The sequence below is a fragment of the Plectropomus leopardus genome, chromosome 12 (assembly GCF_026936395.1).
Source record: "Plectropomus leopardus strain MGB_pleo_1.0 chromosome 12, ASM2693639v1, whole genome shotgun sequence".
NCBI lineage: Eukaryota > Metazoa > Chordata > Actinopteri > Perciformes > Serranidae > Plectropomus > Plectropomus leopardus.
In genome coordinates, this window is record NC_142187.1 from 2,096,126 (window position 1) to 2,111,949 (window position 15,824).

The 15,824-nt window shown below is 39.8% G+C and overlaps 1 protein-coding gene across 1 annotated transcript; it reads left to right on the plus strand.

Annotated features, from left to right (window-relative positions):
- Positions 1 to 5,763: 5,763 nt before the first annotated feature.
- Positions 5,764 to 13,480, plus strand: LOC121951812 (actin-related protein 2/3 complex subunit 5-A-like). Its single transcript, XM_088085472.1, has 4 exons — positions 5,764 to 6,014; positions 8,725 to 8,798; positions 9,646 to 9,822; positions 12,672 to 13,480. The coding sequence occupies exons 1-4, from the start codon at positions 5,876 to 5,878 to the stop codon at positions 12,732 to 12,734; spliced, it is 453 nt and encodes a 150-aa protein (XP_087941598.1). The 5' UTR covers positions 5,764 to 5,875; the 3' UTR covers positions 12,735 to 13,480.
- Positions 13,481 to 15,824: the final 2,344 nt, after the last annotated feature.

Here is a 15,824-nt window from a genome sequence, read left to right on the forward strand (position 1 = left end):
AATATGTGGACAAAAGCAGACTGGTCGCTGTATTTCAAAGCAGAAGTTCCAGGTCCTGCTTCAATATAGCAAGAAGTGTTTAGGCCTCATTTACAAAATGAGGTGAAGAATATGTGACAAATATTCAAACAAACAATGCAATGCATTGACCAATATGGTCTGTTCTTAGCAACTTCAATTAAGCTTAGCTCAGGTTTTTTCAATTCTTGATCACTTTCAGAGACTATCATGTCAGCCTGTGGAGGAAGTGGTAACATATTTATTTAGAAAGTTATTTTAAAATATCAGCGTATCTATTTGGAAGCGGGTAAGAAGAATAACACTGCAGCTATTCTGCTATTTACACTCGTCTCTACAACATTATGATCCCAATACCATCTGTGTGCTGTAAGTGGTTTGTACCCACATCAACATGTCAAGGTCGAAGGCAGTTAGGTTAGGGCAAAGAGGTCATGGTTAGGGCGACACATTCAACATAAAATATAAGATGTGGTGAATGAATAAGTCGATACAGATATTTTACACAGGAGACTTGGGTTTGAGTCCTGTACGTGGCAATGTTGGGTTGCTATTTTAAGACTTAGCTGGCTTATTATTTTCAGGTTTTAGGATGTATGAAGCTGTTGAATGCACATTGTGTACATAAACTTTAGTAGAATAAGTTAAATACACCCATTCATGTTAACGTCATGTCTTGAGGTTGCTAGAACTCTAAGCAGTGGTCTAGTTAAGGGTATATGTAGGTGTACAGGGTATATACACCTCTTTTATTGTCCATTTTAACTCAGCAGTAAGAGGGACAGTGTGTGGGAGTTTTTCTCTTTGTCTTTAGATTGCCCTCTTTCCTGACGCACCTGTCACACATTCAGGTGTGCAGAGATTTTCTACAGCAATTTCAAGGTCTTGAAATGCTAAAATGTACTGTAACAGTAGAATGAGCAGAGAGGGGTAAAAACATCAGGAATGTGTGTTATACAGCATGTAAGCTAGTGTTAGTCACAATAAGTAAGTAGTAATACCAGACCCTGTAAATCTGTACAAGAAAATGTTCTGACTGAATTGCGTTTTATTATTTAAATATTCAACTTTTCATTCGAAAGATGAGGAATGTGTTATTAGATTGCAATGCCTCGAGTCAGGCAAGTTTTCAATTTTCTTCTCTTCTCGGTCGAGTAGGTGAAGGCATGGAGCCGAGCAGGAGGAAGATAAGAGGCTGAGAGGCTGAAGGCAGATCCAGTCTGTGTTCTTCCATTAGTCTATAAATGGACACTGGACACCAGAGGTTTCACTTTATGATTTCATTTTTTACTCCCATGTCCTATTTCCTTCCTGCACAGGCATTGGAAATGTATAAGGTCTCTGATGTGTGTGTGTGTGTGTGTGTGTGTGTGTGTGTGTGTGTGTGTGTGTGTGTGTGTGTTGGGTTCATTTTCTAGTGATTTACATTATTAAATAAAGAAAAGGAACAAAAACAGTAGAACACAGACAGATACAGTAGGACAGGTTTGCTGAAGAGGCTTGTGTTGGAAGAAATAACTTCACTAAATTCATCAAGAAGTCAAAAAGATCAGTTTGAGGACATAAAGATGTCAAGATACATGTGAACGAGGATTAGACAGCAAGGCACAGAAACAATGTTGATGGTAAGTGAAAGGTGATGAAAGTTGTAACAAGTAGCAGAATTGGTTCTAACAGGGTGATATCAGGATTTTCACTGAGCTTTACATTTAGAAAAGGGTTCATCAGTAATGTGGTCATGATGTTCCCATGGGATTTTCAAAAATAGGCTATAGACTGCTTTACCCTTGCCAGTAGAGCAGGGCTGTGTACACAGCTCTGTAGCAGATGAGTATGCCTCTTTGTGTGTTTGTGGGTCATTTTGGTGAGTCCATTTGAAGTCACAGACAGGTTGGCAAGCATGTAAACAGTAGAAAGCAGAATGGTCAGAGGTCTGTGAAAAGGTGGTTACTTCTCTTTATATATCTCTAAATTATTCTGTCTTGTTTTTAAAATTGGTGCGGACTCATTTGGATTGATGCTTTAGCACTGCTTAGAGGGTAATTGGTGGCGGCACATCATTGCCAACATGTTCTCATCCCAACTCATCACATGTTGGTCTATATATAACAAGTTAGGTGTCCTTCTGTGTCTGCTGTTGATATTCCAGGATGCTGCTACCATTATGTCAACAAACACACATGCTGGCACGGATGGTTAGGATTAGGGAAAGGGGGCACATGTTAACGTGTAGGAAAAAAACATCACATTCAGATATCTAGAAAACACCAGACTCCCGCATTAAAGTCCAGAGGTTTGTTAGGTCCCACCCCTTTCATCCTATAGGGACCACCAGAAGCACTGGCAAAGCAGCGCTCTTTCACAAGCTGAAATTAACACATTCACCCAGGTGTTGTGTTTCCATCAGTGCTGGCGTTAACCCATTCATGTCCTTATACTATATTTAGTATGTTAACTGAAAGCCATTTAGATATTTTTCTGTTAGAGATAGAAACATGAAATTTTCTGTGTTAAGAGTCACGACATGTGGCTACACGTCAGAATCTGAATTTTCTATATCTGAAATGTATCATGCCTTAATTGATAGACAAAGTTGAAAGATGAAAAAAATCACAAAAATAACTTCAGCACTAATTTTAAATGCGTAATATTATACATACAATGGATCAAATAACAGATAAGTTGTTTTGAGTCCAGTGGTACCAAAGATGTGATATAGGTCCTTATAATTTTTGTGATACAGTCATTTCTGTAACATACTATTTTTAGTAGTTAGTCACATAGGGTTAGTCATTTTATCACTCTTCCTATAAACCCTGGCAGAAATAAAGTTTCATATGATAGCATGTTCAAAACAATTCATGCGCTTAATAACCAGATAGACTGAAGTAAGGATAGATTATAACATAGATTTTCCAATGTGTTGTTAGGGAGAAATTATGAGAAATATTGTTCTATGACCATGGATTGTTTGAAAACACATCCAAAACAATAGGTTAGACGTATCAGATCTTTTTCATACTCACATTGTCCAGACTCCTATAATACAGATTTAAAAAGAAAATGATAATGAAATAATGATAATTCAGTGTGACATTCTGCAAGGTATAGGGGCATTTTATACTGAATTTCTATGGGGTTTTAAACTGGAATAAAATATATTCTCTCAATTTTCTATCCCTACTTAATAACACTCACTCACTCTCACACACACACACACACACACACATACACAGAATGAAACCCAAAGTCAGACATGTGTTGCCAAACATTGTTGGTCTTTTAAATGCAGCTGCAGGTGCAGCATCAACTGTTAACATGTTCATCAGCTCAAGAACTGACTCGTTTTATAAAATTTGTCCGATATACAGTATCTTACAGCACCTGTCTGCATGTGCCTCTCATCAAGACTGACAGAGGCCAACAGATCTGGAACAAGTCGGACGTTGTCTGCACTTGCAGCTGCATTTCAAAGACTGAAGATGTTTGTCAACAAGCGTCTGACTTTGGGTTTCATTTGTGTGTGTGTGTGTGTGTGTGTGTGTGTGTGTGTGTGTGTGTGTGTGTGTAACAGAGAGAGAGAGAGAGAGATATTAAGTAGGGGTGGAAGACTGAGAGTCTAAACATTTCATGATGATTTCATCATTTTATTCCTAATAAAAACCCCATTAAAAACCCCATTGAAATACATTATAAACTCTCTATACTGTGCATAATGTCAAATTGGAGCAAGAAAAATCAATGAATTATCATTTTCTTTTTAAATCTTTATTATAAGAGTCTGTACAATGTGCATGAAAAATGATTAAGATCTGATACTCCTAACCTATTGTTTTGGGTGTGTTTTCATGGAAAATAAAAAAAAATGAGAAACCCCTTGTGACTAAATATTTTTAAAATTTATGTTAGGAAAAGTGGCGTTGCAGCCTCATACTTTGACCGATGTGAAAAATTCCAACTGATATGTTCTTAGGTCAGCTGGTACTTTAAATGCTGTGAAGGAAATTTTGAAATTCCACTAAGGACATTAATGGGTTAAGATATATATATATATATATATATATATATATATATATATATATATATATATATATATATATATATATATATATATATGTATATATATATGTATGTATGTATGTATGTATGTATGTTTGTATGTATGTATATCTTCCATCTTTTATTAAAAAAATCCATTCACCTCCAGAATTCACCTGTTGTTATTTTAGATGTGAGTATTTGCTCTTGTTGTCATAAGCAGTTGAAGCTGTGGTGATCAGTGTACTTAATCATGTAGAGTAGGGGTGTCAAACATGCAGCCTGCACCAAACAATGCAAAGGTTCTGCAAGGTCTGAAGTCTGGTCCTCCATATGGCTTATAGATGTCATTAATATCAGAGCCCAACTGATGAAATCTCTGATATGTGTCAGTAAGACATCAGTCATTTTCTCAGAGATGTGATTTTTTAATGAATTCAATGGCATTGTGTAATTTGACAATGGGAATTTATTCAGAGGTAATGCTGATAGTGCAGGTTATGTACTGTATGAGGGCTGCTTGGGAAATGGATGTACTGGCTCGATTTCTGGGAGCTCATTTTGTTTGCTATGTTTTTCTGCCCTCTAGAGGTCACTACGGATTTAACACATTTATTTTCAATTTCACTTCAAAAACATAGGTATTTTCGAAAAAATATCACTGGTATCAAATATTAGAACAAATTACTCTAAATTTTGCTTCAAACTGATTCATTGAAACTATTTGTGTGCATGCAAAACAACAACAACAACAACAAAAACTGATTTCTCAATAGCAAGAAGGAAAACTGAGTTTCCTCAAAATCTGTCACAAAATAGAGATGTCAGTACTAAAAGAGTGTAACATAAGATTAGGAATTATTCTTGGGAAGGTATCATGGAAAGCTTTTTTGTTTTTGTTATTGTTGTTGCTTCTCAAATCTGCTGCCCACCAGATTACTGACCCTTTACAACCCAGCCAGACCACTGAGATCAGCTGATCACAACCTTTAAGCAGTCCCGCGAGCTCGACTGAAAACCACTGGCAACTGTGCGTTTCCAGTTTTGGCCCCTCGCCTCTAGAGCTGTCTTCCCCTCAGTGTGAGATCGGCACTTCTCGTAGCCCTCTCTTAAAACAATTATTTGAAGGTTTTACATTTTAACTTATTATCGTTGCATTTTCTAGTGGTCCTGTTTTAGTTTTGCAATGTGACTTTTTAAGCACTTCATATACTTTAAAGTTTTACCTGTTTTCAATTCAAGTGTTTGTTTTTTATTGGCTTTCAACCCATTTTATATGACATTATTTCTTTTATTAGTGTCTTATCTGCCGATACACGTGGTTATTCTTTTAATCTAAGTATGTATCTGCTGCAATTAGGTTAATTCTCTTCTCCACATTTTATTTACTTATTAAGAAATGGCATTTTTTAAATTCCACCCTCATATGCTTTTGTACACATTGCTATTTTATTATTTGTGTCTTAATGTTCTTAATTTTGGCTATGACATTAGGGGGCAGGGTAGGGGCTGCATTGGTGTCTGACATTTATTTTATTGTGTAAACCTTTTTATTTGGGAAAATCTTTGTGCCTAAGCTTGAAAAGTGCTACATACATAAAGATTCTATTATTGTTATTATTATTATTATTATTATTGCTAAGGTTCCCGCTTCACCCTCCAGTCCACCGGGGGGCGATAATGAAGCTGTGCACCAACACTAATATCAAAGAAGAAGAAGAGAAAGAGGAAAAGGAGAAGTCAGGAAGTTGCTCTGGAGACTGGACAGTGCAGCTGCTAGGACCTGCAGTCCACGGAAAGCTTTATCATCGTGTCCAACATGTCTAAAAACCCGGACTCTGGCCGCTTCAGGAAAGTGGACGTTGATGAATACGACGAGAACAAGTTTGTGGACGAAGAGGACGGAGGAGAGAACCAGGGCGGGCCGGACGAGGCTGAGGTGGACTCTTTGCTCAGACAATATCCTTTCATGTCTCTCTGTCCACACTCTGTCCATGTTGTCTTTTGATAAACGTCCGCTCAGACTGTACTTTAACTTAAATACAGGTCTGTTTGGACAGGTGCACGAGCCTAGTGCATTCTAACAGGAACTAATGTCACGCGGCTCTGTTGTGTTGATCAGCACGACAAGTGAGCTTTTATATTTGAATATTTTCTAATGTATCCAGTTCAAACATATTGTCCTGTAGTCATATGAGACATGGTTATGTGATTTGTCAGAATGAGTGCACTTGTAGGAACATGTCTGTTGAAAGCTGTCAGAGGAGCGCTTCCGGGTGTCAGCTCACGAGGGTGTGGTCGCGTTCTGTGCAAAAAGTTGATGTTGGACTTTAATGCAGGGAGACTTAACTTGCTTTACTTGGGGGCCACTACTGCAAAATGACAGGGGGCCAGGGGCCAGTCACAGCAACCAAATGCATGTTTCTACGACTTTAGGACATTTTTAGGATTTTAGGACACTTCTGTGATTGTAGGTCGTTTCTAGGATTCAAGGACATTTCGAGAATTCTTGGATGTTTCCCGCATTTTGGAACATTTCTCAGATTTTAGGACATTTTTAGGATTTTTGAACATTTCTAGGATTTGGAGAGGTTTCTCAGATTTTAGGACATTAGGTTCTTAGCTAGGACCTCTGTTGGGGGGGTTGGGGGATCCTCCACTGGCACTTATCATGCTTTATTTTGATTCAGTTTAATGCACTCTGGCACCTTATGTATACTTAGAGTGGATTAAAAAAAAGTTGGAGGGGCCACCCGGCACCCTGTCAGGGATCAGATATGGCCAGTGGGCCGCAAGTTGAATGTCACTGCTTGAACAAGACTTAACTTTATAAAAATACTGGATGTAGTGTACTAGTGTTATAGTTTGCAGTGTCTGCATTTGGAGGCAGATAGAACTGCTGTAAAACAGCCACCAGGAACAACAGTGGAGAAATGAGAGAGAAAACAAGCTGATCTCAACACTCTCTTGTTTAAGTAACTTTATCAAGACGATGAGCTGCATGTCTGTTATCACCATTACACGAGTTTGAGTTGTGCAAATAAAAAAATGAGAGTGAAACACATGAGCTTTTATTACTGATAAAAGTGAATGCAGTACTCTTAACTACTGTGTATTTTCTAATCATCAGGTGAGGTGACCAGACAGATGTTAAAGGTGAACTACACCCAATTTCGAAAAATCTACAGTGTGTGAGGTCACAGGGTATGAAGTGTGGAGCTGCTCCATAGACAATGAAAATGAATGATGAAACATCTTGAAGATGACAGGGGAATATTCTGAGTATATGGTAATATTTCTGTTTCAGCTCTGAGAACACTAATAAACAATAAAACTGTTTTGGCTATAAAAAAACAAAGCAAACATTCTATTGGTTCACAAAATCAGGCTCCCACTCAGCAGGAGGAGCAGACTTTATACTTGATGACATTTCAAGTCAATGAAAATAACAGTGAAATCATATCAACAATTAGGGTTGGGCGATTAATCGGATTTAAATGTCGATTACGATTTTGACTTCCCTCAATTTTCAAAACAAGATAATCAAGATAAAACGACTGTGTGCCGCATGATGAGTCTAACAATGTTGCTCCTATCTTGTCTTTTATTTTTTAAATCAAGCGCACCCTTTCCTCGTGCTCCAAAGTCCAAACAGACATTTCAGCACAGGGTTAAAAACAGAAAGCCACAGCACACTGCCTCTCTGGTTGTTTGGAAACTCCGCTGTCTCATTTTGGATTCAGACAGCATGTGCAGAGAGAGAGAGAGAGAGAGAGAGCACGAGAGGGGAGAGCAAAGTGTGTGTGAGAGGAGCAGAGAGTATGATGTGAAACGTGGCTGTGTGATGTGTCAAACAGTCGAGGCTGTTTGTCAGAGAATAAATTCTACAACTCCTAAAGACCTGACACACGCTTGTCAGCTGCTGATTAAAGTGACAGAAGTTAGCCCCAAGTTAGCAAGCTGAGTTAGCCTCCCACTGGAAGCAGACCAGGCTCCCTTAAGTTGGACTGTTAAGGTGGACCAGCATTTCTCATTGTAGTGACACTCTCAGCTGCATCTGAGCAGATAATGGACAAATGTCTTTCTGCTGAGTCTCTCCTGACTTAGTGAAACAATCATTGATCCCAATTTAAAATGTATTTTGCTGTTATTGATACAGTACCTGTTATTTGTTACATTATATTAGTTGGTTTAGGTTTTATTATTATGTGAATGTGAACAAACTACAGGAATGTGGAAGATGTGTTACATCTGTGGTTGCACCACAAAGATTAAATTGTATTTCAATTCACTTGCATTTAAAGTTAAAGTAAATCCAGTGTTAAAAATAAACACCAGAGTTAATGTTCGGTAACTGCGTGATGCTCTAAAGGCCAGTAGTAATCATGTTAAATAAGTGTTAATCGTGATTTCAATATCAATCAAGATAATCGTGGTTATTATTTTTGCCATAATCGAGCAGCCCTATCAGCAATACATAAAAATGGGAAATGTGAAGACATTGTTGAGTTATAGTTACGGGCAATGAGTCCATGATGATCGGGGGAGCCTAAATGAGGATCGTGTGTTGGCCGTGCTCTCTCATCTCTTTGTTTTTCTTCAGTTGAACAAGTTATTGTATGTGTATCTGTGCTGTGGAACTGTGTGGTCCTTGACTGTTGTTTTGCAAGGGGAACATGGGAGGAGCTCTCCATGCTGTACTGAAGAATCCTCCGATCAACACCAAGAACCAGAATGCCAAGGTATCAGGATTTGTCTTTCTAAGTGCTGTTCCGGGGGTTGCAAAAATACTACACACATAAGTCATAGTCTTAATGTGATGAATGTATGTATGAGTCGGATGATTCCTACTGTGTCAGTTAGGGCCAGGCCCAAATATTTGGCTATCTGAGTATTGGTTAATTGTGTAGGTATTCTGGTATTCGTTTTTCAATTTAGGCATTGGAATATTCTCTCTGTCTTTTTTTTTTTTTAAAAGGACAAATGCCATTTCAGTGACATCTGCTCCCAGTATTTTGAGTTTTAAAATCAGCATCCAACAACTCAAGTGTTGGCGTTAACTGTCGACTGATGGCAGAGGCTAAAAGTGGAGAAGGGAAATAAATTGCCTTCCTCAACTCTTTCTACTACTTATGAAAAGAATCTGAAGTAAGAGTCTGGTTGCTAATCATTTAGAGGCGCTGAGGTCCAGAGAGTGATGCAAGACTTTGGTGATGAAACCTGACATGGCCTAATGTGGTTTGCTCCACAGAATTATGAGAAGCTGTCATTGGAGGCTGTTTGGAAAAGGGCACGCACTTCCCCAAAATGCTGTGTGGGTGATTGGATGGACCTTGTGTCAATAACTGTCACTGTCACTGAAAAACGTACAAGAGTTTTCGAACAGTTTATAATGATGGCTTCTCAGACGGTTCTGTGGAACAAACCATCTGCTGTGTCAAGTTAGGAAGAGCATAGTCAGTCGGCTACATGTTTTATGGTAGTGTCCTCCGTGTGTGTGTGTGTGTGTGTGTGTGTGTGTGTGTGTGTGTGTGTGTGTGTGTGTGTGTGTGTGTGTGTGTGTGTGTGTGTGTGTGTGTGTGTGTGTAGGAGCGAGCAGAAATGCTGGTGGTCAAAGTGCTGAGCAGTTTTAAGAGCAGTGACATAGAGAAGGCTGTGAGCTCTCTGGACAAAGCTGGAGTGGACCTGCTGATGAAATACATCTACAGAGGCTTTGAGACGCCTTCAGACAACAGCAGCGCTGTGCTGCTGCAGTGGCATGAAAAGGTATGGAGCTAATAATAATAATAATGATGATGATGTATAATTCACAATGTTTTGGACAGATAATGAGGGAGGGATTGCTGTACAAATGGTAAATATAAATAGATTTCAATTTTACAAGGAATGCACAATAATATCAGCACATCATACATATATACACACACACACTTATATATATATATATATATATATATATATATATATATATATATATATATATATATAGTAGTGTGACTGAATATTACATACAGCGAAAAGCATTATATTTCATGTTTCCATCTGCTGGTGGGCCATCAGGTTAAGAGTCTGCAGAATATGATATTGTCTCCACTACAGAAGAATCTTGAGGAGCACTAATATTAGCTTGTGTAAAAAAAAAAGTGGATATATTAATATTGACCAAGAGAACTGCCATACGTCAGCATACCGGTAATCGACAAAAAGCCAATATCGTGCATCCTTAGTTAGTACTGCATCTCCACCATAGTTGAAGCGATATGCAGATTTCAGCGTGTACCATGGTGTGGAATTTGGTGGTTATCATACTGTGTACCTTTGCTTATCTATGGTATTGAGAAGATATGACTGGACGGAGAATCTCACCTTTATTTTAGTTTCAAAAAAGTTTCAGGCTCCAATATTCGTAATAAAACTAGGCTTGTTAGCATTAATGAGTCAATTGCAATGCTATTAAGGTCTGTATATCACGTTTTTTTTTTTACTGGCTGAATTTTAAAGCCACAATTATGATACCAGTATTGATGAAACTTGAGACCTGAGAAATCCATTGATACCAACCATGTCATGCTAGCTTCTCAGAAAGGGCATAATTATTGCTAACAGCATGGCCGTTTCACAGCGGTCTTTTGACTTCTGACCTCCAGATATCTGAATGAAAATGGGCTGTGTGGGTTCTGTTGGTACCCATGAGTCTCCCTCTTTAATGACACGCCCACTTTATACAAGTCCCATGCAGCTTTTGTGCTGTCATTTGATTTTTAATCAAGACAGTGTGATTAAAAACTGCTTTACCTTGTCAATATGGACTTCATATAACTGTTAAAAGCAAAATAATGGAATTTAAAACCTGATTAATTGCAATTAACTATTGAAATTGTGCGATTAATCGCGGTTTTCAAAATAAGCCCTAAATAAAACAGGTGTTACTAATAGGGTTGGGCATCGTTAGAATTTGAACAATTCCGGTTCTGATTCCTCGTTTCGTTTCCGGTTCCAAATGATTCTCGATTCCGATTCTTTTAAGAGGCAGGGTCAGAAAAGTTTGCATGGTTTATTGGGGACGCTAACCAGAGTTCTTATTGGATGAAATGTCTGAACGTCTCCATGATTTTTTAAATTATATGAACTTGACTATGGATTTCTTACAGGGCTATTTTCAACCATTATATAAATATCAAACCCTTGTACTTGAATATAGATGTCACGAAGTTTCTTTCCACAGGAGTACCCTTTCACAAAAGATCTTTCTTTTTGAAAACCTCATGAAAAAACATTTACACATATCCTGTTGTTTATGTGTTAGAGAGTGTCTGATGCTGCCGGCACTTAAACATGTTACTGAGCTCCCACTGATGGGCTAACCTGGTGCAGAATATCAAACAAGCAAAAAAGAACAACTTGTAAAACCCAGTCCAGATTAGCAGCAGGTACAGGGGAAAATCAGAAACGGTTTATGTTGAGGAAAATGATCATATCTGCCTTCTCAGGCAGTATGCGTGAGCGTTCTGGACAAATAGTGTCTCCTGCAGTGGAGAACACACGTTTGCTGGGTGTAGATGAAGCTTTCAATTTATTGCACTGACATCTTTCCTTTGGATGCTACGGTGAACGGAGTAGCACATCGCGGAGTCTGGTCAACTGCCTGGCAAACGTTAGCGATAACGTCAGGTCGTTTGTCTATGAAATAGTACACGTGCTAACGTTAGCTGGATATTTGAGTTGACCTGCCGTATTAACAGTACAATTTGTTTTCTGCCTCAATGTTGGCATAAGACAGACGTAATTTATTGTTTTGCTTACCTGATTCTGATTGGTTAGAGGAAGGCCGGCGCAGCGCGCCAAACACGGGGCACCCTGTTATTTCTACACCATTAATCCAGAGGTGTTTAATCATGTTGGTCGTGCACCCTCCTTTGCACGATATAATTGTGTTGCAAATGTTGCACTGAGCCAACCGGTCTTTTTTTTTTTTTACTAGAGTTCAGCCAAACTTTTGAGCGCTGCTGCACACTGTCCATGGTTGCCATGGTTGCAGTCATTCATGCGGCTTCCTCATTGTTGGTGTTAGACGGCTATTTCCAACGGTCGGCGGAATTTCAGGAATCAAAATTTAAAAATTTGAACGGTTCTGGGAGAATGGGATTGTTTGTCCAGGTTCCCATCGATGCTCGAGACTTGATGCCCAACCCTAGTTACTAAAAGAAACATTTTCTGTTTTCATTCCTTTAAGAGTTATTGTGACTGACAATAATAGTAATTCAGTAAAACCGTGATACCATGACGCCAGGTATTTTCTGACGTTAAATTCATCAGCAAGTAGTTGTGTTGCTGATGTTGTTACACTAGTGCATGTGTTGACATTTAATGCAATACATTTCTTCCTCTAAGACAACACTCTCACCTCCCCACCCAATACACGCACACACACAACACACAACACAACACACACACGCACGCATCTTTCCACACTCTGTAACACAGCACTAAGAATGTTTGGTGAAGTACACTACATGTAATCTCAGCCTTACGTGTGTGTGTGTGTGTGTGTGTGTGTGTGTGTGTGTGTGTGTGTGTGTGTGTGTGTGTGTGTGTGTGTGTGTGTCTGTCCACAGGCTCTGGCGGTGGGAGGAGTGGGCTCCATAGTCAGAGTGTTGACTGCCAGGAAGACGGTCTGATACTCCAGATCCCACAGAGTCCACCTGTAGGGGACATTGGACCGTCATCTGGCCAAACAGCACATCACCAGAGCTGAATAACGCTTTCTGTTTTTGGACTTGGTGTTTCTACTGAAGCTGAGCGCGTCCTGATGCAGTTCTTCTTTCCTGCGTTTTATTTTTTTTCCTCCTTCACTATTTTCACCCCCTCTCTGGAATGTAGCCGTGCTGGCAGTCAGGCAGGGAGGTGCTGGCACCTCCAGCTGTCTGCGTGTGCAGGCCATGCAGAGAGAACAAACACATTTCTCTCCAAAGCAGCTCCCGCTCATCTCAGACGACCTCAGTGCTACTCTGACACCTCCGCTGGCTCCCTGTGATATCGCTCCTCCTCCTCTTCCTCCTGTCCTCCTCCTCCTCCTCCTCCTCCTCCTGCCGTCGTCCTCCTCCTCCTCCTCCTCCTCCTCCCGTCCTCCTCCTCCTCCTCCTCCTCCTCCTCCTCCTCCTCCTCCTCCTCCTCCTCCTGTGAAGCTCTGAGTCATCCAGGACAAGGACATGGAAAAGGTTGTTGTAGGATGGACTGTCAAAGACTGGTGACCTGTCCAGGGTGTTTCCCTGCCTTTTGCCCAGTGCATGCTGGGATTGGAGTTAGGTTTTCCCTTATTATTCTAACTTTGTGAACATCTCTGTTTATTGCCTTTTTTTCTACTTACACCACATTTTTTATATCTGGAAAAAGCAAAACTAAATCAATAAAGCTGATAATGGACTGATGACTCTTCTGTCTGAGTGCTTTAAAAAGCAGCTGCTCTGATAAGCTTTCTCTGCTCACTTTACACTGACGTGGATCATTTATTAGAGCATCACAACATGTGCTGTCCAAGCTGCCAGTGAGGCATATCAGTGGGAATCACCTGATCAGAGGCCGCTCTCAAAATGGAAAACTTAAACATGTTTTAATGATTCCCATCTCAGCTGTGTATTTTGATCATCACATCCCTAAAGTGTGTATATTGTCACACATGATCTGTGGAAGTTTTTGTCTGTCAGGTCCACCTTTGATGCTGAGAGTTTTGTTTTTTACGTCGTGCTGTGAATGGATATGTCTGCTGCTTAAGCCTAATATCTGAGTCTGAGCTGCACAGTGCATTCATTGTATTCACTGTCTGATTACCTAGACAGAAAAAGAAAATACAACTCCAACTCCAAAAAGTTGAGATGGTGTGTGAAAAGTAAATAAAAACAGAATGCACTGATTTGCACAAACTTTGTGACCTATATTCAATAAAATACAGTCCAGAGACAAGATATTTAATGTTCAAACTGATCAATTTTTATTGTTTTTTTTATAAATATACACTCATTCTGAATGTGGTGCCTGCAACATGTTCCAAAAAAGTTATAAAAGGAGCAGGCTTTAGAGAGTAGGCTTTAGTTTAGTGAAGTGAAATTAGGTGCACAATGTTGTTGTATTTTGTGCTTCTTAATGCTCAACAGCAACGTCTCTTTCCAGAAATCATGATCCAGTTACTCAAGATAATCCACAGAGCTTGTTGTAAGCACTTTCATGTATGAACTATTTTTTTCTACCGAACAACACCTGGCAATCATATCACCACGCAGAGGGAAGCGTGCATCTACTGCTAGCTCAGCTCACTAAGGGATTTTGAATTTTAAGGGTAGAGTGATGATACCGGGTCACGATCTCTGGCAACAGACATTGCTGTTTCAAATGTAATTTTTGGCGCTTGAGTCGCACAAGTGAAGTTCAATGTAGCTTTATTATATTAGAGAGAAGGCAGACATCTCTACAGCCGATATCTCACTCACTCAAAACTCACACCAAAACTATCCACACTGATGAATAGCTCTACAGGTAAGAGAAAAAATGTCCATCCATCCATCCATTTTCATCTGCTTATCCGAGGCTGGGTTGTGGGTGGCAACAGGCTAAGCAGAGCACTCTAGACATCCCTCTCCCCAGCAACGCTTTCCAATTCCTCCTGGGGGACCCGAGGCATTCCCAGGCTAGACTAGATATGTAATCCCATTTCTAGCGCGTTCAGGGTCTGCCCCGGGGCCTCCTACCAGTTGGACATGCCCGGAACACCTCCAGCAGGAGGCGCCCAGGAGGCATCCTGATCAGATGCCCAAACCACCTCAACTGGCCCCTTTTGACGCAAAGGAGCAGCGTCTCTACTCCGAGCTCCTCTCAGATGTCCGAGCTCCTCACCCTATCTCAAAGGCCGAGCCCAGCCACCCAGCAGAGGAAGCTCATTGCGGTCGCTTGTATCCCAGATCTCATTCTTTCAGTCACTACCCAGAGCTCATGACCATAGGTGAGGGTTGGAACATAGAGCCTTCTGTCTCAGCCCCTTCTTCACCACGACAGTTCGATGCAGCTCCCACATCACTGCAACATATTTTAAAGCTGTAAAAAAATTCCAGACTGTATTTCTATATTTTTTTGTCAATCATAATTATGAATTTTAAAATATTTTACAGAATTACAGATTTAAAAAAAAAAAATCTAGATCTTGTGCAGGTTTGGGGGGCATTTTCCCATTGGTTTTCTTTGTTTGTTTTATTCGCTTTTTTTGTTTGTTTTAATTAATTTTCAGGTATTTCATGTTATTCATTCCTTACTAATATCTGGGTCATTTCTTCTTCAGTTGCACTCTTCCTATGTTTTATGAAAGAAATCAAGCCAGTTTGCTGAGTTTTCAAAGCATTTGTGTACTGAATATTGATCCAGGAGTGTGATGATGCTGGTTCTGATCATCAGCTCACTGAATGTTGTTTATATGATACCACAGACTCTTTCCTCATCGGCTGACACTGACATCACTGTTGGATCAAACACAAGTTATATCAGAACTGCACTGCCAAATTTCAAACGTGACATCAGTGACAAGAATGAGACACTTCCAGTTTTTCACAAAACGATAAAAGCTGCCTCTGACATAAATGGTAAATGGTACTTGTATGGCACTTTTCTAGCCTATTCGACCACTCAAAGCGCTTTAACAGGACATGTCACATTCACCCATTCACACACACATTTACACAGCAGTGGCCCAGGCTACTGTACAACCGCTACTACCGTACTACTGC

Excerpts from the sequence above, each read along its gene's own strand:
- LOC121951812 (XM_088085472.1), top strand. The coding sequence starts at position 5,876 with ATGTCTAAAAACCCGGACTCTGGCCGCTTCAGGAAAGTGGACGTTGAT. Across the intron at positions 8,799-9,645 it reads CCAAGAACCAGAATGCCAAG|GAGCGAGCAGAAATGCTGGT; the intron begins GTATCAGGATTT and ends GTGTGTGTGTAG. Across the intron at positions 9,823-12,671 it reads TGCTGCAGTGGCATGAAAAG|GCTCTGGCGGTGGGAGGAGT; the intron begins GTATGGAGCTAA and ends GTCTGTCCACAG.